The sequence below is a fragment of the Rhododendron vialii genome, chromosome 6a (assembly GCF_030253575.1).
Source record: "Rhododendron vialii isolate Sample 1 chromosome 6a, ASM3025357v1".
NCBI lineage: Eukaryota > Viridiplantae > Streptophyta > Magnoliopsida > Ericales > Ericaceae > Rhododendron > Rhododendron vialii.
Genome location: NC_080562.1, coordinates 25439171 through 25462488, shown reverse-complemented (window position 1 = coordinate 25462488; position 23318 = coordinate 25439171). Strand labels below are relative to the sequence as shown.

The window sequence follows — 23318 nt, the reverse complement described above, 5'->3', positions numbered from 1 at the left end:
CATTTTTTGGGCGCGTGCCCATACCCACATTCGGTGCACACCAATGAGCAACTCGGTTTCTCTGGTTTCCTGACTCCTTCAGGCCTTAACCACCAGGACTTCTTCTTTTCGAACCTCTTCCCCCTTTCAGGAGTGAAATCTTGCTCATAATACGGATCCCAGTAGTTGTCTGATCTAGGCCTGAATGCCGCTCTAGAAGGTGCCCCCAGGCTTACTTTGGGCCCAGGCGCAGTCCTGGGCATGGACCTCATATTCACCAACACCATGTTTGCACTTAGGCCTGAAGGAAATAGGTTACCATCGACTCCCATGGCTTATTTGTCCTTTTCGGGAAACTTGAATTCTTCCCGATCAATCTTGTCTTGAATGTCATTTCTAAACACAAAGCAATTATTCGTTGAATGACTCCAAGAATTATGATACTTACAGTATTCTTTGCCCTTTAGCTCATCCAATGTTGAGATCTTGTGGCCAAAGGGCAACTTCAACAACTTGTTCGCCAAGAGCTGATCGAAAATAGCCTCTGCCTTACTGATGTCAAAGGTGTAAGCCTTGGTCGGCCTATTAGACGTTTCTTGAATCGGTTGTTTCGTTGGTTCCATCTTGACGAAGGCCTTGCAGACGTAAGGCTTTCTATTGACGATCTCAGCTACATCGACATCCACACTAGCCTCTGTCTCAACCGCGACAACATCATAATTAGGGTCCTGATAATACGTCCCCTTGGAAGCTGCCTTTTTGTCCTTCTCTTCCACCAGAAGCTTTTCATAACGCGAGGCCTTTGCAGACAGTTCGAACACGTCTCGAAATTTCGTACCATGATACTTCTTCTTGAACTCAAAGTCCAGGCCGTTCAACACTAAACGCACATGTTCGGCCTCGGGCAAAGGAATCTTACACTTGAAACGTGCTGTCTTGAATCGTAAAAGATAGGATTCCATGCCCTCTTGTGGAAGTGGACGATAACGCGACAAATCCACCATCGTGATCTCTGGTTCAACCCTATAAAACTGCTGGTGAAACATCTCCTCGAGCTGAGCCCAGGTGTGGATAGAATTGGGTGGCAGATTGATATACCAGGGGAAGGCCGTTGCTATCAAGGGATTTGGAAAAAGCCTTAACTTGAGTTTGTCATTCGTTCCAGCCTCTCCACACTGCACTTGAAATTGAGTAATGTGTTCTACTGTGGACTGCATATTCTCGCCTGTGAAGGTCTGAAATTCAGGAACACGGTGCCCCATGGGAAAAGGCTCGCCGTCAACCTCCTCTGTGTGGGGCTTCCTATACATAGGTCTGCCCACAGGTCTGAATCCAGGCCCTAGCTGTACTTGTAGTAAATCCAGGACTTGATCTCTTCCGATCATGTTTGGCACTGGAAGCGGTCGTGGGCCTGCCTCTTGTACCTGTAAATTCATGCCTGGATTTGCCCCCCGAGTCTCTGGGGCTGAATGAGCATGAGACACGTTCTTATCTTTAGCAGAACCCTGTCCTCCGTGAGGAGGCCTTTTGTCTGCCTTTTCAGGCCTGTTTTGGTGCTCCACCAAAACGGCCCTCTGTTCTTTGTTCATTGGAGGAGTCGGTTCTCTTTCAATAACCACTCCTTTAGCCTTTTCTCCTGCCGGTGCAGGACTATTTGACGAAGAAGCCTGATACAACATTTGTGGTGGTATTGGGTCCTTCAAACCTGTCTGTTCATGGCCGTTGCCATAAACTCCGAACTGTGGTAGAACTTGTTGCTGACAGATGAGTGCCTCTCTGTCATTGTGGCAATCATGTTATTGATTGCTAGAGTTAAAGGCTTTATGGACTGAGACATCGTTTGTGACACGGTGTGAGAAATATCCTGTCCTGCAAAAAACATATAATTCTTGACACTATCCGTAGCGTCATGGAGATCTTGTGCACTGAGTTGAGGAGCAGCCTCATCGAGCAGCAGAACGTCAACAGCAACTCCTTCAGGGCTGCCTGGAGGATTGGGCAGTGTTGGATCCGACGGTGGTTGATCTGGTTGCGGCTGCTGATTCTTCTTTGGCAGCATGATTGAACCTTTGAACAACTAGGGTCCCACCGGGCGTGCCAATGAAAACTCTCGTTTTTGGCAAAGGCGTGAATGCGTAGTGCGCTGGCGTGCCAAGACTTGTAGCGCCTAACTTTTGATGAAGATTCCCGTGAATCTCGACTTCTGTCGCAAGAGCGATTGCGTGTGACCCAAAGGTTAAAGATCACAATGAGGTTCGTTGCTTGCCACACGGTCGTGGACTTAAAATTTCCTAGTCGTATAGGAAATTTATAGGAAATGGACGTAGAAACGTGAACTTTATTACTCCGGGATAATAAAGTTTGTACAGAAAAAGTAAAAGATCCAAACTACATGATGAAGTAAGTTTGAATCGGGTTTGAGCACGAGGTACTCGATAAACTACTTTGCTGAAAGTAGGAAAGTATGCTTCGCTGGGAAGGCTTTGGTTGTAAGCGTTGAGCTTTGATTGGTGTTGGATCCGTTTTTCATCTTTGATTTGGCTATAAATAGGAGCTGCAACATGCTGATTCAGGCCTGAATCCGAAATCTGCCTTGCTTGCTATGCTGACATGTGTCCCATGATTGTTCCACTTTTCATGCATGTTTGATCATGGGCAGTTTTCAGAGGTTAATGGCAGTTACTAAGGTCATGAGTCTATTTGATAACTACCTCACTCCCTCATTTTATGCTCTGCGTGTCACATGGCCAATTGACTAAGTCAGTTGGCCTTTGAATGTGGAGGAAAATAACTGCCACAGCAACAACCAATTCCCTACAAACATGGGCCTTGTTCCCTGAACCAAATCAGCATCTTCCTAACACCGTGGGCCTGCTTTGTGGGCCAAATCGACACCCTCTTTATGGGCCAAACCATGGACCTTGCTTTGTGGGCCAAATCGTGACCATGGGTTGCATATTCCCTGGGCCCAAATGATAAATTCCCATGGCCCAGATTAATTAAGGAATTAACAAAAATACCAATCACGACTAGCTCGATCCGTGGTGCCAAAAACGGGTATAAACAGAAACATGTGCAATGGGGCAGCTTAACCGGGTTGGAAATGCCATGTTAGCAAGTTTTGGGACTGAGTGGATAGAGTACAACGGCGGAGGTCTAAATTTGGAGATTTTGTTAGTACAGGTGTTTAATTGAAATAAACTTAAGTTCAGGTGCATCTGTGACATTTGGTGCAAAGTTCAGGTGTCATTTTGAAATTTTCCCTAATAAAAATTGATAACTTGTGCATGTATAAATATTCAAAAGTACTATAAATTTAAATTGTTAATATGTTTTATAGTTTTTTTTATATGTATGAGCTTATTTATGAACAAAATTAAACTATTAGTAGTAGTTCTAAACGTGTCTATGAGAGTATAAGTATTTTTAATATTTTTGACTCGTTAACGTTCGTGAATAAGTTCGAGTCAAACCTAGGCAAGTTTGGTTAGCTCGAGCTCGGCTTGTCAAATTTTCATTGAATTCGAGCTCGACTCGAGTTCGTTTGAAAACTTAATGAACTAATGAACATAAACATTCTAAAACTTGGCTCGATTCGGCTTGTTTGCAGCGGTAACTACAATACACTATAAATACAAAAACTTGATGAAATGTCAATAATCTGGTAAAAAATTCTCCATTATTTTTTGTAACGCCCCGAATTTTGGGTACGTTAAAAAGACAATTTTATTAAAAATTGAAATAGAGTCTAAGAGTTTGGCTCAATATTACATCATAAACCTTACAAAAGTACTTTTATTCAAACAAGGAGGGAACTAGGGTTCCTAACTACTGCTCTTCTTCTTCCTCCATCCGGGCTGGCTCTTCGGCTTCGAAGGCCTCCAAGGTGTAAAGTTCACCCAGTTCATCTATGAGGTCTGACATATTATACCGGCGTCGCCACCAATATAATAGGTCAGGGTCACCAAAAAGGCAACACCGTGAGCTTAAAAAGCTCAATAGAATAATCTAAACCCACTAACCCTTAACTTACAAACAATAGAAATTATACAACAGACAGTAACAGTAACACATCCATATTCGATATTCAACTATCGTTGGTGTCCATGATTTTCTGTGTTTCTCCTACGCGACTCATTGTAGACCGTGTCACCATTTTCCACTTTTCTTTTTCCAAATCAACGTTTCCAAAATTTGTGTTTAACACACCCAACCTTGGTTCCGCCGCTCCGGGTTCCCGAGTATCCACACAATGGTTCCGCCACTCCGGGTTCCCATTGGCACACAATTGCATTGGCACCTCTCCGCGGTAACCAAGCTACACACCCTACCTCGGTTCCGCTGCTCCGGGTTCCCATTGGCACACACACACACCCCCAACTCACATAATGCCACCAAAATTGGTCATTATGTAGTTTCAAAATATTTCCTTCTTCGAACACTTTTTCCTTGTTAACCACACCCTAGGTGCCATGTTTCTAACTTCCTTGATTTCAGTGTCTCATTTTCATGCATAGACTCCGCGGTAGTACTTTTCACGTACGACATCATTCATTGTAATCTTTAATCTAACAAGATCATTCAACTCAATATTATTTAGCATGCTCAAAACATAAGTTGACGAGTTCAACATACTCCCCATCCTTTTCGTTATTTTTAGAAAACACCTTTCAAGTATTTCATGAAATTCTAACATTTTAGGCTACAGACCTTATATACTTAGAGAAAACGGTTAAGATCTTTGAACTAAAGACATTCTACTTTCCAACATACGATTCTATACTATACGTAGAGTTAATAGGCTCGGGATTCTACCTTACTTCTTGGCGGTGGTCGGCTACGAAGATTTGGTCGTCGGTTTTTGTGATTCGGTGGCGTAACGGCTTCGGATTGCTTCGAAAGGAAGAGAGATGGACTTTTCTCTTCCTAGAAACAACTTGCTAACTAAACTAAGCTATGTTAAAGATCTAGTGGTGGTTTTGGAAGTGGTTTGGTGGTTGCTCTCAAGAACTTCAAGAAACTCAAAAAACTTTGAACTTTTGAACCAAGAACACTTAGAATTTCTAGAGAGAAGTGAGAGCAAGAAGTGAAGGTGTGAGTTTAAGCTTGGAATGGCTTGCTATTTATAGGCCAAGGCTCCCCCTCTCCCTCTTTCAACCGAAATCTCTCTCTCTCTCTCTCTCTCTCTCTCTCTCTCTCTCTCTCTCTATATCTTTGATTTTTTTCTTCTTTCAAGCTTGATTGAAAGCTTGATGGGTTAGGTCAAGGTTGCTTGTACTACTTCTACCCAATTCTTAGGCATGCAAGGCTAGATTTAGTCCTTTGAATTGGTTTGGAAGATTTTGTGTAAAAGAAAAATAGTTTGTACAAGATTTGGTGATCAAAAGAGTACAATAGGACATTGGAAAATAAATTTACTTAAGAAAATATATCATCTTAGATTTGAAAGGATGTAAGAAGATCATGGTGAGGACAATCAATCTCTTTTCTTCTTCCTTGCTAGGACAAGTTTAGGTTATACTAAAGGGTTTCTAGTCTTGTCTAGTTCATAGAAGACTAGTTAATAAATGAAAGAGTAAGGAAAAATCTAGATTGGATTGTACCAAGATTGAGTGAGAAATTGACCAAAAGAATTTGACTAGGTTGAGTGAGCAACACATGCACACACAACACTCTCTCGGCCCTCTCTCTCTCTCTCCCTCTATATCTCTCTCTTGCATTAGTACACACACACACACACACACACACACACACACACACACATATATATATATATATATATATATATATATACACACACTATTATGTACAAGTAAACATAAAAATAATATGTACTTATGGTACTAGTGATCAAATGAGATTTTCCAATGCCAAGATTTTTAAATAAAGAATTCTTTTAGGCACATGTGTACTAGTAATTATTTATTCATCCAGATATAAATATATACACATAGGTACTATGTAATCTAGGTAGATCAAGACTCCCTATTAAATTAATCCAAATTGGTACAAAAATCTAATATTAAATAATATTAGTGTACCTAGGGAAATCTAGGGTTTTTAAGTCCAAAAGTACATACATAATATAATATAGGTATAACATCACATGGGAAATCTAGAAAATGAATTATTAAATAAACCCTAGTGCTAGTTGAAAGATTAACCCTATTACCCAATGGATAATAAATCTCCTAGTAATTATTGACCAATGGACAAAAGAAATAAGGAGATTTTTCATATTAAAATAACCAAAATGTCCTTCAAGCATGCATAGAAATCTATTTTTTTAATATATATTAGTACTTAACCAAATCTAGCAATGAATACCCTAAATATAAAATTTAGGGTTTCTATTATCCAATGGATAAAAGTTTCCCTAACTTTTATTGTCCAATGGTTAAAGAAGAAAACTAAAATAAATAAAGAAAATAAATAATGATTTTCCAGTCTAGGGTTGGAAAGGTTCACAAGGCTCAAAGATGGTCAAAAAAGTCCATCTAGGATTAGGAAATTGTAACTAGGTGGATTGGGAGTTCGGTTTCTCCAATAAGTCGGTTAGAAGCTAACTAGACTTGCCAAGTAGGGCCTCTAGCTAAGAAATATACTTTTAAAGGACTAAAATCTAATTATGACGGATTATTAGAATTTAAAAGAAATCTAAGTAATAAAATTCAAATATTGAACGAAATTTTTATTTACAGAAAATCAAGGCCGTTACATTTTTTTTTGTCAATCGATAGAAGAGTGATTTTTTACATCATATATGAAATAAAAAGTACAAATCCGGGACACTACATTAATTGTGAGAGTCCACGAGACCACCAAGCCCAACAAACAACTCAACCAATACAAGAAATAAACTCATTATAGGCTAGAAACAAAGAAAGAAATGAAATGCCCTCTAAGGGAAAAACTGTTACGGCCTAGAAATTTTATTTATCTTATTAATTATTTTGGCCATTTATTAATTCAGAGTTTTTATGGTGTGGGTCCTAATTAGCAATTTTCTTTTTTGCATGATATAGTTACTGTGTGCATTATTATATTTTGAGGGGCATGAGTATAATTATTGATTGCAGTGGTTGGTCTTTATCGGTTGGATAACTAGTCACCAACAAATTAGGGGTAATATGTTACTGGGTAGTTTTATAAAGTTACTCAGTTAGAAGATATTTTCATGAAGTAGGGTTTTTATTTGGAGAGAACGGTCGAGAGAAGAAGTCGAGAAGACTGAATAAGAGAAAGAAGCCGCAGACTTCTGGTGGGTGATCGGGTAAGAGATTCACGATCCCTTTATTCTTGTTCCATTTTTTTTTTATCCATTCTTTGTCGTTCATGGATTGGATTAAAGTTTGATTTTTGGAAGGTATAGAACAATGGGATTACTGAAAGGTTAATTGGGTTCCATTCTTTTGGCACCAATTGTTTTTCTTTTAATCTTGTTGACGTATGGAGTAGTGGAGATGTTGTGTATGATGTGGGTGTGAGACCAGGTGTCTAAAATTGTGCATGTGTCTAAAATTGTGCATGGCGGTGTGCGGTGCTGCGTGTGGCTGGCGAAGTGGTGTGCAGCGCTGCATGTGATGATTTAATGCAAGAGGTGTTTAGCTTGGAGTTTGCAGGATGATTTTTTATATTGACAGTTATAGACTTGTAGTGGAGTAAAATGGTTTTGGAGTTAAAATTGTTATGAGAGTTGGTGGAAGAAGTAGTGGCGTGGCAGTAGTGAGATTTAGGCTTTTGTTTGCTACTGATAGGTTAGCAATTAGGATTAGGGTAGGTTTTTACTTTATTTTGATAGGAAATGATATTCTGTATTTACATTAGTGTGTATTTGAATAGTTGGTCATCCCGTGTTTTGTTATTTTGTTCAGGATAGCCACTTTTCGCATACGTTGTTGGATTGCATTAATACTTTTTGGACCCAGGTGAGTGGTTAAGCATGCTACGTATTTGCGAACTTCCCCGTATCCCTTAAATTATTGTTTTAGAAAATTAATGACTGAAATTGGGAACATGTATTTGTTTTATTTGGTTCTTGAATTGGCATACGGATTGGTGAAATCATTTGTTGATCGAATAATCTTTTGGTGAGAACTTTGTGGATATTGATGGGAACATATTTTGAAAGTCCAGGAAAATTAATCCTCTGTGTGCGGGTGACTCTGGCCATTAGGGAAGAGACCGGATTAGGTCGGTGATTCTAATGCTCAACGGTTGTTATTGACCGGATCGTTCTTAGGGAAAAGTTCCACGGGCTGCCTACTCGTGGTGACTCTATGATTCGATATTGGATCCAATTTTGAGATATTTATTCACTGGCACTTGGTACTGTTGATTTTGGTTGTGGTTCCCCATTGTTGTTGGAGGTTGTATTGTGATCACCATTAAGACTTATCGGATGAATCGTTAATTGGATTAATGGATTATTTTGATGTTCACCGCATATGCCAAATTTATGGTGACATGGTAAATTATTTTGATTCCTGTTTTGGAACTGTATTTAATATACATGCTTTGCTACTCACTGAGCTTGTCAGCTGACGGATTTATTCCAACTCCTTTTTCAGGCAAGTTGGGCAGTTAGGAAGACTCTTGCAGTATCTCGGGGTGTGCTGTTGTTTGACCTCCTTAGGGTGTCTCATCATAATTTAGTATTTTATTTATCGCTTCCGCAATTGAAACATTTTGTCAGATGTTTGGATCTTTTTGACATTATTTGGTCCATGGGATGTTTGTGCCTCATGCTTATGATTGAGATTTATTTGATAACAAAAAAATATTTATTGATCAACGACTTATTTTATTTTAGGCTGCGTGTTTCATGAGTTGGCCTTGTGGTTCACGGCCGGTCACTTCTCATTTTGGGGTGTGACAAAAACACCCCCACGTATGTGAAAAAACTCAAACTTCTGACCTCTTAATGAGATACAAGAGTCCTGGCCAACTAAACTAGCACCAATTGGTTGAATTCTCCATTACTTGCTCGACCCCAATTGAAGCTAGCAGGGAACTTCAAACCCTCGCCATTAAAATACATTAAATTGTGAATTACACTTGTTGAATTGGACCAGCTGATAAAAAAAAAATAATAATTGTTGACTTGAACCTGACCCTTGGTTTTTTACCATATTTTTTTTGAACCAAAGTCTTTTGCCATGTTAACCTCAACTCAATGACGGAGGGAATGTATGTTTTCTTTATTTCGTTTCTGTCCGGATTTACTCGGGTGGATTGTTGATTTCCATATATTTTTTATAGGGTGCTGGTAAAAACAACTGCGAATTTGCTACATGTAGCCAATTCATAAAAGGAAATTTTTGGATTTCTTCTTATAAAGTGGCTACATATAACAAATTCGCAGTTGCAAATAGCCTGGCCCTTTTTATATTGTCTTTCATATGGAGCTCTGCCATTCTGAGACATCTGGTATCTAGGTACTAGCTCCACGTAAGCCGATTCTTGTTGCTAACGGTGCGGAATGAGCGATGGCTCTTGCTTAGGCTCAAGATATTAGATTCGTCTCTTTGTTTTTCCTGTATATCGTTAGGGCTTGGCTGTGTATATGTATTTCTATATTTGGGTGTAGGAAACAATGGCGTATGGTCTGATATGTATTCTAGTGATAATCTGTAAATACTGTACGAAATTTTTAAATGAATATGCTGAAAAAAAACCCTTCCAAAATTAATAGGGAACCAGGCCCCATTCCGCTTTATTTTTAAACCTTCTTTTTTTCAAAAATAAGATAATTTCAAACTCAAATATAACGAAAATGAAAAATAATTTTTTGATTTTTTTCCCACCGTTTAAAAGATCTCAATGAGATCTATCAAAGAAGATCCATATTGATAAAAAAATTATTTGCGTAAATACATAATTTTTGATTTTGAAATTACATTCCTTTTCTAAAACTTCATTTTCTAAAAAGGTGAAACACCCGTCTCAAATCACAGTCCATGAGGTTTAAATTGCATCTAAGACAAATTACACATTGACCTACGAGAAATAACATTTGCAATTTGCATCCCTTGTTTAGTCATTGTCATTTGACCCAAGTAAACAGAAAAAGTGTAATGACGACCTAAACTGATTTTGGACCAAATTAATCCCTGAAACTCACTTTTCTTATTTTAGCTAGTTACTTTTTCACAATTACACAAAAACCAGGCAGTTTACACTCACTCTCTACTGAATTAGATATTTTCTGCCAAGGGCCCTCTTTGGGGCACAACAAATGGGCAAGAAATATTTTGTGGGGCTTATTATGGGCTCTACAAATATGATTAAAAAATTAAATGCTTCAATTTTCAATATGTTTGAACCAGTGGGAAAATCTTATTATTTTGATCATATTATTCTAAAGAGTCATAGTTAAATTTTGTCACTAGAACTCTCATAAATAAATATCTACTTGATTAGTGAACTTCTTTTTGCTTTTGGTAATAATTTTTTACTTTTTAGATTTCTGTAGTTGTGAAGGATGATTAATTTTAAAAAAATATCAGGCAAATATAACAAAATTTGAAAAATACGAACTAAACACACAAAACGAAAAAGCAAAAAAAAAAAAAAATTCACATGAATGCAACCTAAATAGCCTCTAATTACTTTAAAGCCTCTTCGAATAGAAGGATTTCATAAGAAACGAAGAGAAATGATTGATTTTTAGCCAAATCATTCATTTGAATTGAGCATTTTGGTAAGAAATTGAGAGAAAAATACAAAAATAATTTTTTTTGATTGGTTCTCGCCCTTTCTCACCAAAAGTGGTGAGATTAGGAGAGAATGGACTCACCTTTCTCACTATCCAACGAGGCTCTTGGAGATTAGTAACTGCTACTTCAACTTTTGTGATGTAGAAGAGTTCATTAAGGTATCGAATAGGAAAAATCTTACGCACATAGAAAGGACCTCTTTTTGAAGGCGCTATACCGGTATTTGGAGCTATAGCAGTATTTTGGAGGAAGTGACAGTAGCAATCGCCTCGTCCTTGGCATTGTTCACAGAGAAAGGACAGCCAGGAAAAGCTCAAACGTACCCATACTCCAATTTACTGCTATAGAAATATGTCTATCTACTATTTCTTTCATAAAAGCGGCTTGAAATTTTAAAAAAATAGAAGGACAAACTACAACTTTAGTTGTCTGTAAGGAAAATGTATTGAGGATTTCCGAACCACTTGATCAATTCTTATCAAAACAATCACAAAACCATCCACCATCCATAGTGAAGGCACTGGATCAACTCGGCAAATTTCTTCCTAGATTATTTTCATTAGCTTCTCCTGCAATTGAAGACTATCACTATATATGTGTTCGCAACAACAGACTCCCTTAAGAAATTGGTTGGTGATCAAAACACAAAATATTTTTAACTATGAAAGCGTGTAAGCCAAATAATACAAGCAATAATTTCTCATAAGACGATTAAATCTAAAATTTATTGAACCAGATCGACTGTTCTTACTTATGAGAGGACGTCAGGACATTTCCTCGACAATACACTACAAATTGATAAGAAGTCTACTAACATGTAATAGTCCTAACAACAGGACTCTAATAATATGACTACAAATAGTAGAATTAGCAACTCAATAGACAGATATAAGTTGATTCATTGATCTTCAACTGGCATCTCTTGAGGAGTTAAGAAAGGCTTGGGAGGCATTTCAAGAGCTTCAACGTTTCCTTCAAGCATCTCTACGACTTTGTTCATCGAAGGACGAATGTTGGGCCTCATTTGGATACACCATAGTGCTGTTATAACCATTTTCCTCAACATCTCCCTTTCCTCATCCGTGGCTTCTCCCATTTTGATTTCCTTTCCTTCTTTGAATTGGTCGTAAATCCACGAAGGAAAGTAAATTTGGCTTGTGTGATCGGCAAATGCATTCAAGTTCCTCCTCCTGCCTGCCATTTCCATCAACAACATCCCGTAACTATATACATCAGCTTTGTACGAAACGCGCCCAATGTTTTTGTAGAACAACTCTGGAGCCATGTAACCCATTGTTCCTCTTTGCCCAGTAAGAGACACCATGCTATCATCAGTTGAATATAGTTTCGCAAGTCCAAAGTCCGAAACTTTTGGATTGAAATTCTCATCTAAAAGAATGTTGTGAGGCTTGATGTCAAAATGTAGAATTTGCATGTCACAACCCTGATGCAAATATTCAATCCCACGCGCCACTCCAACAGAAATGTCGTACATTTGCTTGCAACTCAAAGAGATGTTTGCTTCTTGAGAAAATAAGTATTTCTCAAGAGAGCCATTAGGCATGAATTCATATACAAGAGCTCGTTTAGATCTCGTAGCACAGAATCCAATTAGTCGAACCACATTTACATGATGAATCCTTCCGATGGTAGCAACTTCATTGATGAATTCTTGGCCATTGGATTTGGGCTTTCCTAAAATCTTTATTGCCGCGACATAACCGCTCCGGAGCTTTCCTTTGTATACAGAACCATAGCCTCCTTCCCCCAACTTGTCCTTGAAACCTCTGCTCATCTTCTTTATTTGGGAGTACGAGTACCTAATCGGCATCAGGTTGTTCTGACTTTGTAGGAAATCTTCAACGGTATCGAACATTGATAAATGTCTTCTCCTAAACTTATAGATTAAAAATGCCAATAGGCACAAAATCCCACATGCACTTCTTGCTCCAAGGATGCCTCCTGCTCAGGGTAAAGTAAATATGACCAAATACGAAACCAAAAAAAAATTAATTCAAAACAAAAAGAACTTTCGGGTCTTTGCCATTACCACCAATGCATGTCCTAGAATTATGGTATACAATGGCCACTTTTTTGTTAGAACATGTGTGAACGTTGAGTCTCACATTGGATAAACAGAAAAAGAGTTGGATCTTAATATACAATTGGATGACTCACAATTTATAAGACTTAGCCTTTTAAGCGGATATGGGTCATTCAATTAATTTATATTGGGTCCAAGTAATGTGGTGGACTCTTTGCCATTACTCACACACAAATTGGGCCTTGAGCACGCATTGGCAGGTCGATGCATCGGACGAACTCCCAACATTTTTGTTCTTGAATCGCACCAAAAGAGATTTTGCGTCTTTAAAACGGTGCTTCACATTCCCACATTTTGTGTAGAATCCCATATAAATCAAGAAAATTTAAGCCTAAATTTATCCCTGATTGCCACTCCTTATCTCTTCCCCTTCCCTTTCCAGCCCAATCCAACGGGATCAGAAAATATTGATCCCTAAATTTATATCCCAAAACTTGGGCTAAACTTGTACATATTTTCCTTCTTCATCCATTAATTTGTAAGTGATTTTCCCAACTTTTTGAGTAGCAAAGAACGAGTGTTGCATATAGATCTCACCTATAATTGTGAACCCACGAACTGTGAACCCATATGGAAGCAAATAATCTGCAATAAACATGCTCTATGTTTCAGTCAACCGATCAAGGTAGTTTCATAGAAGTATGAAATTATAACTCAGTCGTCTAAGATGCATTTACAAGTCTTACTATAAACTCGGTTGATCTAAGGAGTTAGAATACAGAATTGATGAGACCAAACTCGCAGCCAAGAGGAAAATTCGTCCCTTTCTTAAGTAGGAACATTTGAAAAATAGGTAATTAATTTTGAGCTTCATTAGGATTGAAGGAACTTGGGACATCTAGTAACAATTTGAAACTGGAGATACTCGTATGTCAAACTCTTAATCTCGAAAAAGTATCTTTCATGTTAATTAAGTGCAAGAGAAGGAGATGACTAAATTTATTTAAACAAATTTTCTACTATCGTATAAAGTAAATTTCGTTTAATATTCTCTTTTCATGAATCTAATATATTAACATGTCTGACACACTTCTCACATTCCCATGTTAGGCCTATAAATGTAAGGTGAAAATTATGCATCAATTACATTAAGGTATTGAACAAATTAAATTCACTATCCCATGGGTTAGTTTGGTGGTGAAGGCATGAGACGTAGGTGTTGCCTTTCTCCTAATTAGGATCACATATTCGAAGTTTTTCAGGTTCTGTCAACTCTTACAAGGCCAGTCCATACAGAGCTTGCAAGGATACTCAAAAGGTCTCATACAATAACAACTACAACAACAATGATAGTAATAAAAGAGGACCAAAGTAATCTTCTATAGTTGCAGGGATACTTGTGGCTATCAGATTACAACATTTCAATAACATACTGTAAACCAAAAGAGTAAAATCAGATGAGACAGAGAGCACTTACCATAGAAAATACTCTCCAAGAGACCTGCAATTTTTGAGGGAATGAATTACATTAGATATACAAATAGTTGTGTTTTGCTAATCGTCGTAATTGAGAAAAAAGTATAAAAATAATTTTTTTTCTTGGCTCTTTTTCTTTGTTACAATATGGACTCCCCTTTTTCACCTTCCAATTAAAGAGGCTCTGGAGATTAGTAACTACTACTTCAACTTTTTGTGGCATATAGCAGAGTTCGTCATCGAATAGGAAATCTTACAAACATAGAAAGCAGAGGTGCTATACCAGCACACACATAGTTGTTTTGGGTCCGTTTCGAGGCGCAAAAAAATGATCGGAGCCGCTCACTTTGTTTGAAATACTTTGTTTATTGACTTAACAAAAAATAAGCTCAATTCGGTATCGGTTAAGGCATCTACTAAACGTCCAACTCTGTCCCATAATTCAGGCCTGAATTCTAAAGCAAATTGGATATTTCGTAAACGACTTAATTTACTGATGCCGGATTAAGCTTATTTTTTGCAAAGACTGTTAACAATGTATTTTAAACAAAATAAGCAGCTCCAATCATTTTTTTGGAACTCAAAATGGGCCCAAAAAGGTTTAATTTGTGCACGCTAGTACAGATTACCATTATATCCTTTTTTGCATCGAAAGGACCTCTCTTTGAAGGTGCTATAGCAGTATTTGTAGCAACTGACAGAGCTTGAATGAAAGGGCATAAAACATTTGGACACAGATGAGACACAGATGATTCCGTATAGCCTCTAATTATCAGAAATGATTCGTGCACAGCAAGCTGTGCACAGCAGCATTTTTCTCCCGTCTCGGGTCGCACAAAGATGATCGGAGCCGCTCATTTTGTTCAAAATATATCGTTTAAGGTCTCTGTAAAAAATGAGCTTCGTTCGATATCGTTTGAGGCGTTAACAAAACACCCAAAATCACTTCAGAAATGAGCGGCTCCGATCATCTTTGTGCGACCTGAGGCGGGAGAAAAATGCTGCTGTGCACAGCTGCTATGCACAGCAATCTGTGCACGTAGCACAGCTCTCTAATTATTGTTATATTACCGAAATGCTACTGGTACATACAGATTGTGCACAGATTTTGTGGTAGGGCCCACCACGGGTCACACATAAATGATCCGAGCCATTCATTAAATGTGAAACATTTTTTTAAGGGTTCTTGTAAAAAATCGGCTCAATCAAATATCTATAGGTGCTTGATCTAATCATCTAACTTTTCATTTTCTGAAAATCTGAATGAAAATTTAAATGATTGGATCGAGCATTTATAGATATTAGATTGAGCTGATTTTTTACAGAGACTCTTGAAAAAATATTTTACATTTAATGAACAGTTCAGATCATTTGTGTGGGACTCGTGGTAGGCCTCACCACAAAATCTGTGCACAATCTATGCACTGATTGTCTGTACTAGTAGCATGGGTCGTTATATTATAGCCTTATTTTGTAAGTTAGTAACTACTATACACAGGGTTCACATTAAGGTAGGGGTGGCAAACGGGCGGGTTTGGGTCAAATTGGGTAAGTTGTTAGTGGGTTGGGTCTTTAATGGGTCATTGACCCATTTAGACCCGTTAACTATGAGTCTAATTACCCATACCCAACCCGACCCATTTATTTTAAAGCAAACCCGACCCGCCCATTAACCCAATTATATATAAACTAAAAATTAAGATCGAAAAATTAGAAAAGTAAAAAAAAATTATGATCGAAACTCATAAATTTTTTCAAAAAGACGAGAATAAGTAATTTTTTTTGTCTTATTGATTTTTTTTTTTGTCTTTATTCAAAAAGTTATAAGTTTCGATCAAATTTTTTTACTTTTCTGATTCCTCTCATCAAAACAAATTAATAAGTCCCAAAAATATGACACAAAACAAAAAAAATGCAAAAAAAAATTGAATAAGAACAAAAAAATAAGTCAATTTTTTAATCCAAACCCTTTACGGGACTACCATGAGAGAAATTTATTCACGGCGGAGCACAATTTCACGGGTCCATTCGCGCAATTAATGAATGAGATGTGTTTTCAATTTTGACTGGTCAAAATAATTGTTACCGGTCACAATTGATTTTTAATTCGGACCATTCAAAATATTTTTGGACCCGTGTGATGTAGCACAAAACAATTGAATAAAAGAGGGAGAAGGCCATGCTCCCGTGGGGGGGAAAGAGAGAGAGACGGGGGGTGGGTGGGCAGGGGGGAGAGAGAGAGAGAGAGGGGGAGCGGGGGGAAAGAGAGAGAGAGGGGAGGGGGGGGCAGTGGGGAGAGAGAGAGAGCGGGGAGGGAGAGAGGGGCAGGGGGAGGGAGAGAGAGAGATGGAATTTGGGACCAATTAAAAGATGAAATTTGATGGGTTACTTTCATTGCCCATTGGGTCATTTAAGTTGACCCAATTAATGCCCAATTATGACCCAATTAATAATGGGTTAGTTGGGTTTGAACCCATTCTTACCCAACTAATAAATGGGTTGGGTTGGGTCTATTTTCTAATTGATGGGTCTGGGTTTGTTAATGGGTCTGGGTTCAATTTGCCACCCCTACATTAAGGTATCAAACATGAAATCTTACGCACATCGAAAGGACCTGTCGAAATCTGAGTACCGAGCGCAGTATATGAGGCAAGTGGGACGGCTTTGTTTGGTTCGCATATTAGTTTAGTTTAGTTTTAGTAATGGGTGGAGAGAGATAGAGTAATAATTGAAGAGAGAGGTAATGATTGGAAAGAGATAGGGAGAGATGATAAAGTAATTATTAGAAAAATATGGTAATGATTAGAGAAATAAATAAGGTAGTGATTAAAAAACTAAACTAAAATGTGAACCAAACACAAGGACTTGTGCAATTAGACCCAATATCGCAATAGCCTCATCCTTGGCATTTTTCATCAAACAGGAAGTCTAAGTATACTACATCCAACCACTACATCATTCATTACATTTTTTGTAGAGCTCACCCCGGATTTCAAAAAAATACAGAAAAATGTTCATAAATTTTAAAATAATGTATTATGGGGCCCTGTAAAAAATCACTCCAACAAATATCGGTAAGTATTATTTCTTGATTCGTAGGAGCGAAACTATGCAATTGAGCAATTTTGCTCCTACAAATCAAGAAATAATACTTACCGATATTAGTTGGAATTGATTTTTTACAGGGTTCCATAAAAATATTATTCTAAAATTTATGGATATTTTTCTCTATTTTTTTGAGACTCGGAATGAATCCTACAAATAATGTAGTGAATGATATAGTGAATAGATAGCAGTACTTTGTGTAATAATTAAAGTGCCAATGTTGTTAGTCCCAATGACGCAAATGTAATTTACTGTGGAAATCTTTGTGGCATGTGACTGAGTACAATAAGAGCAATGCTAGGTTTTTTTAACCCCGAATAAGTATTTTTACCATTATTAATAAAAGTCTATTAATGATTATAAATATCTCTAAAGATATATTTAATTGTCACTTTTGAAAGTTCGTACCACTTTTCAATTGATTATATCTTGTAATTTATAGTGTTTTATGTGATTTTAAAAATATTGTATTATAGAACAAATCGAGATATATTATCCATATTAAATGTAAAATTTATTACCAATTTAAAGATTTAATAACTAGTTTTTTATCCGGTTAGAATAGAACGACAAACAAATAAATTAGGACACAGGGGGTATTTGGAATAACTTCGGGGCTCTTTTTTCGGGTACCCTGCAGTACTTTCAAGGTATAAAACATTTGGACACAGATGAGTATTTTGTAGCCTTATTTTGTATAAGTTCATCACTACTACTTCTACGTAAGTGGCGTAGTAGAGTTCACATTAATTAAGGTATCGAATAGAAAATCTTACTTACATCCAATGGTCCTGTTTTGGGCGCTGGACCAATAATCGCAGAATTTGTAGCAATTGACGCTGTAATTAGACCCAATGTAACAATAGTGATTTCCTAGGCCTTCGCATTGGTCGCAGAGAGAGGACAGCCAGGAAAGCTCAAACCCATACTCCAATTTACTGTGGAAATCCGAGTAGGAAATGTTTGCTTGGCTTTTATCAGCTGGCAACCACAACGTTGTTATACGTATCTCATCTATTTTGCACTGATCTGCCACGTCCGAAAGTTTTAAGCTTCCGAACAGAAAGTAAGAATAGCGTCTCTTTTCCCCGGAAGAGAGTGCAGAAGAAGTTGCTTTATCAATACAACTAGAAGCACTAGTATTACTTTCCGCGTAGAATCGAGATTTTACTGGCTTTTCACAATCTACCCAGAGTGCCACAGCCACATCCCATGGGATTCGATGATGATGGTAAAAAATATACCCAGAAACAGAATAATCGACTCCGTAAGGGAACTCTAATGCATATTGGTATTCGTCAGCATAAGGGAAGTTGAGATCTGATAAAGAATAAAGAGGGAGGGAAGAGCAATTTCCTTGTTGTAAGCCAACATCGACTAGTCGGATTGTGTAGTTGTCGTAGTTGATGGCGTGGACGTAGTATTTTGCAGAGGAATTCAAGTACAGTACAGGACGATTGTGGTCGCATTCCAGTTCGTATTTCTTGTTTCCGCAGTTTTCGGAATCTTCTTTCAGTCGAAATGGGGGACTGATGTGGATATTTCCACAAGAGGAGACACAATTGGGACTTGTTTGAGCATGGCAGTTGACCAAAAGCAGGGCAAGAAGAAGAAGAAGACAATGGGTTTTGTAGACATCGGAGAGAAGCCTACTGCTCGACATAGGAAGGAGATAAGTTTAGAGAGAGAGAGAGAGAGTATGATCCATATTGCTTCCTCTGACATGGTCAGTCTTTAATCTGTGATTCTGTATCCTTCCAAGGAATCTTTCCATGTACAAGGATCATTTTAGTGTACTTGTCAAGGTTTTGAATAAGTTATCAAGCAACGTAATGGTAATGGTAAAAGTTTAGATATATCTTGTGGTATAATGGTATCGGGAGTACTGAATGAAATACATATATAAGAGGAGATAATTGTAGGGGTCGTGAATTTTTTAACATATCACAATATTTAAAAAATAAACAAATCACCCGTTATGGTTGTGAATCTAGAATGAAAAATATGCATTCCACACATCAGAAATATGCATATCATTTGAAACTATAAGCGCTATATATTTCCAAGATACATCCTTGTGTAGCTAAACAAAAATGCACATCTTTAAAAAAAAAAAAAAAAATGTGTAACATAGACCTAGGTATACACAAGCCACGGGGCGGCGTGGGAGAATGGGTTTCGTCGGGCAGACCGATTAGGTTTAGGATTTTTTTTTTTTTTTTTCTTTTTGTTTTGGACAGTTTCTTTTTAGGTGTTGGACTTTGCCTTTTATTTGGGGGCTGGTTTTTTTTAAAGGTGTTTGTTGGTTCCTTACCAACTTTGAAGTTTGTTTCTATTTTTTTTTTTTGTTGAAAAAAATGAGAGGTGAGATATAGTGATAAGTGAGATACTACTTTTGTTTATGATGCTTCCTGTCCTGGAGTGTCAATACAGGGTTTCTGTTTCGTATTATTATTTTGAATGATTTGAAAATCTTTTCTTTGCTGATAAAAAAATAATATCCACAGTGGTTTTATGTGTCATTTTCAATGGCTTATATATATCTTGACGTATGTTATTTTTTATATTTTTAAAATTATTTTCTTATAGAAATAATTGAGATTAATTTATCAAATAAGATCGATATTGTATAATATACATCGAGAAATATAGGCAATTAAAATGGCACGCAAAACTGCAGTGGACATTTAAAAAAGGGACGGAGGGAGTACTACATAGAACAACACCTTGACACAAAGACTTGAGGTCCTTTGAGTAGAAGAAGAATCAGCAGATAAAGTTATGAAAGAACTCTACAGCAGTGGATCATCAACAACTAATAACAAAATGTTGATCTTCCTCGTGCTCTTATTCTTCTTCTTGTCGCCTACAGGGGGTGGAGCTGGAGCACATGATCGCGATCACGATGATGAGTGCAGGCCCTGGAGGTGTGGAGACAAAGGCCCCGAAATCCGGTTCCCGTTCTGGCTAAAGGATCATCAACCAGGACGTTGTGGCTATGGGCCTGGCTTTGCTCTAACCTGCTCTCCTACCAACAACAACGAAACCCTGGTTGATCTCCCATTCTTTTTCAAGGCAGTGGTCAAAGACATCGATTACCGCCACGAGGAGTTAACATACCAGTTCTCCAGTTGTTTTCCGCATCAAAACCTAAGCTTAATATTCAACACCTCTCCCTTCCTATATTTCTCGGGGAACAGTATTACTCTCTGTGAATACTACGTATTCAGTTGTCCCTCACCACTCCCTGAGCCCTCCTCCTTCTTAGATCCATATTATTACAATTATTATTATAACAAATATGCATCACTCCCATGCCCTAGCCGTCTAGGTCACCATCTGTACTTGATGAATTCGGATTCTATCAGGCAAAACCTTTTGAATTGCACAAAGATGCATACCATTTCATCAGTTCCATGTATATACATAGAATTCCTTCGGTATGCTGGCAACTTGGCCAGCTGGTCGTGGAACGGACCAGTAGATTGTTGGAAATGCGAAAAAAAAGGCAAGTATTGCAGACGGAGTAGTAGCAACAACAGCAAGAAGTATGAAACCGAATGCTTTAACCCTAAGCCACCAACAACAAGAGGTACATCTCATCATCTCATACTTCAAAAGAAAAGGAAGAATGTTTAATTTACTTCACTTATCCTCGTGCTATAATTTTATTTCTTTTTCAACTAATTAAAAAGTTACAGATAGCCTTGTTTGTTTTGGGTGAAAACATTTTCTGGTAAAAGATTTTCTGATTTTCCTTTATTTGGCTACCTAAAATACAGGTCAAACATATTCTTCATTAAAACCTTTTACAGCAAATCAACAAAAATAACTTACGGTCAAATTTTATTCACCTTCAAATTCAAAATTCATATCCTTTCAATTCATCTTCCTACTTCACTCACCTTGAAAGTTCGATATGGTGCAGCCGAAGGAAAAAAAAAAAAACTCATTATCGACGGTAGCAAAGCACACAAAAATAAAAGTCGCGAAATTATTTTATAAGTGATTTTTCGGGAATATTTTTTTCATGTAACATAATTTATACAGAAACAAACGGAGCCTAACTTCTTCAAGCTGGGTTTTTGATGCTTGGGTCTTGGCAACTTCATGAAAAAAGTAAACAAGTTTTGATTTTATTTTATAAATTCCTCATACGATAAATTGACTGGCGCTTTGTATTGTCTTATACAGGTGAAGCGAAAGCCCCACTTGTTACAGGTGGATTATCTTTCTTTTTTCTCCCATCTTTTTTCTCTACATTCTATTAATGAATACACATACCAATCACACCTCCAACAAAGGACGGGGAGTGGTTGGAATTATTTCCTTTTTCCCCTCTCACACATGTGTGGAATTCCATTTTGTGTGGATACACATACATAATTATGAGATCCACAAAGAAGTTCCTAATAATTTGGTCACTCCACGCATATGTGAGAGGAGAGTGGTAGGAGGTGTGGTTGATGGGTATGTACGCATCATTGCTCTTCTCTTAATAATTTGGTTGCTCAAACTTGCAGGACTGATCCCACTTGGCATTTTTCTTCTTGTTTTACTTGCCATAGCTACATATTTTACCCATAGATCCGTCATTTTAAAGAAAGAGGATCAAGTAAAGGTTGAAAGATTTTTAGAGAATTACAGAGCTCTCAAGCCTACAAGGTACACATATGCTGAGATAAAGAAAATCACTCAAAATTTTAAGGAAAAACTCGGCCAAGGAGGTTTTGGAACAGTTTACAAGGGAGAGCTTTGCAATGATGTTCCTATCGCAGCCAAGATCCTCAACAACTTCACTGGTAATGGAGATGACTTCATCAACGAAGTGGGAACAATAGGTACGATCCACCACGTCAATGTGGTTCGCTTGGTCGGATATTGTGCTGATGGGTATAAAAAAGCTCTTGTTTACGAGTATTTGCCGAATGATTCTCTAGAGAAGTTCATATCAACGGATCATAAAAAAGCTTCACTTGGTTGGGAGAAGCTCCAAGATATTGGTATAGGCATAGCCAAAGGAATTGAATATCTTCATCAAGGGTGTAATCAAAGAATCCTTCATTTCGATATTAAGCCTCATAACATCTTGTTAGACAAAAATTTCATTCCAAAAATCTCTGATTTTGGGCTAGCCAAGTTGTGCTCGAAAGAACAAAGCGTTGTATCCATGACAGCTGCTAGGGGAACCGTGGGTTATATTGCACCGGAGGTGTTCTCTAGGAACTTCGGCAATGTGTCACACAAGTCAGATGTCTATAGTTTTGGAATGTTGTTGCTTGAAATGGTTGGAGGGAGGAAGAAGAACATTGATGTTCGTGCAGAAGAAAATAGCGATGAAGTTTATTTTCCTGAATGGATTTATAATCGTTTAAATCGCGAAGAAGTAAACAACAATGAAGTTGAGGAAGGAGAAGATGCCAAGATTGTTAAGAAGCTAACAGTTGTAGGACTTTGGTGCATCCAGTGGTACCCAAGAGATCGGCCATCAATGAAAACTGTGGTTCAAATGCTTGAGGGAGATGGAGATACTTGGGGCATGCCCCCGAATCCCTTTTCTACCACCAATGGGTCAATTACAAGGGGAAACATGGGCGGAAGGCATTTTAGCAGTATCTTAGAGATAATTTCTGAATCCGATTGAGAGAAGTACTGTTGCATAATTGGACAGAGTTTTTGGGGGAGTCAAATGCGCTATCTTTTGTTTGTGAGTATCGTGCAGAAGTTTAATTTGGACTCATCTATTGTTGTACCCTTATTCCAATACTATTTACTTCCGATAGAGTAAACTCGAAATTCTGTGAGAGTCCAGTAATTCGATGGTGTATGCATAGTTTTGCTTTGTTGGTTATTTAGGAAACTGCAATTTAATACTCTAGGACTTTGAGAGTCAAGTAATTCAAATGGTGTATATATGTATAGTTTTGCTTTGTTGAGAAATTTTTGGGTGCAAACGGGGTACAGCTAACGTGATACCCAACACGCACATTCGGAAC

General features: G+C 37.7%; 5 protein-coding genes across 5 annotated transcripts; 2 read left to right on the top strand and 3 right to left on the bottom strand.

The window, feature by feature from the left end:
- Positions 1-314: 314 nt before the first annotated feature.
- Positions 315-1658, bottom strand: LOC131328528 (uncharacterized). The gene has a single exon (XM_058361466.1). The coding sequence runs from the start codon at positions 1656-1658 to the stop codon at positions 315-317; it is 1344 nt and encodes a 447-aa protein (XP_058217449.1).
- A 9744-nt stretch (positions 1659-11402) lies between these two features.
- Positions 11403-13435, bottom strand: LOC131329930 (rust resistance kinase Lr10-like). The gene is made up of 2 exons (XM_058363358.1): positions 13339-13435; positions 11403-12659 (listed from the first exon to the last, which is right to left on the bottom strand). Exons 1-2 carry the CDS (start codon positions 13397-13399, stop codon positions 11596-11598), a joined length of 1125 nt encoding a protein of 374 aa, XP_058219341.1. The 5' UTR covers positions 13400-13435; the 3' UTR covers positions 11403-11595.
- A 4296-nt stretch (positions 13436-17731) lies between these two features.
- Positions 17732-19014, bottom strand: LOC131329931 (uncharacterized). Its single transcript, XM_058363359.1, has one exon. The coding sequence runs from the start codon at positions 18983-18985 to the stop codon at positions 18095-18097; it is 891 nt and encodes a 296-aa protein (XP_058219342.1). The 5' UTR covers positions 18986-19014; the 3' UTR covers positions 17732-18094.
- A 1004-nt stretch (positions 19015-20018) lies between these two features.
- On the top strand, positions 20019-20595 carry LOC131328527 (putative RING-H2 finger protein ATL21A; the record flags this gene model as incomplete). The annotated part of the gene is made up of 1 exon (XM_058361465.1): positions 20019-20595. A coding segment is annotated over exon 1 (492 nt), but the record flags the coding sequence as incomplete, so codon positions are not given.
- An 18-nt stretch (positions 20596-20613) lies between these two features.
- LOC131329929 (rust resistance kinase Lr10-like) lies at positions 20614-23078 on the top strand. Its single transcript, XM_058363357.1, has 3 exons — positions 20614-20914; positions 21517-21543; positions 21846-23078. The coding sequence occupies exons 1-3, from the start codon at positions 20671-20673 to the stop codon at positions 22964-22966; spliced, it is 1392 nt and encodes a 463-aa protein (XP_058219340.1). The 5' UTR covers positions 20614-20670; the 3' UTR covers positions 22967-23078.
- The last annotated feature ends 240 nt before the right edge of the window (positions 23079-23318 follow it).

Excerpts from the sequence above, each read along its gene's own strand:
- LOC131329930 (XM_058363358.1), bottom strand. The coding sequence starts at position 13,399 with ATGTTTATTGCAGATTATTTGCTTCCATATGGGTTCACAGTTCGTGGG. Across the intron at positions 12,660-13,338 it reads TCGTGGGTTCACAATTATAG|GAGGCATCCTTGGAGCAAGA; the intron begins GTGAGATCTATA and ends TACCCTGAGCAG.
- LOC131329929 (XM_058363357.1), top strand. The coding sequence starts at position 20,671 with ATGAATTCGGATTCTATCAGGCAAAACCTTTTGAATTGCACAAAGATG. Across the intron at positions 20,915-21,516 it reads TAAGCCACCAACAACAAGAG|GTGAAGCGAAAGCCCCACTT; the intron begins GTACATCTCATC and ends TGTCTTATACAG. Across the intron at positions 21,544-21,845 it reads GAAAGCCCCACTTGTTACAG|GACTGATCCCACTTGGCATT; the intron begins GTGGATTATCTT and ends TCAAACTTGCAG.
- LOC131328528 (XM_058361466.1), bottom strand. The coding sequence starts at position 1,658 with ATGTTGTATCAGGCTTCTTCGTCAAATAGTCCTGCACCGGCAGGAGAA.
- LOC131329931 (XM_058363359.1), bottom strand. The coding sequence starts at position 18,985 with ATGTCGAGCAGTAGGCTTCTCTCCGATGTCTACAAAACCCATTGTCTT.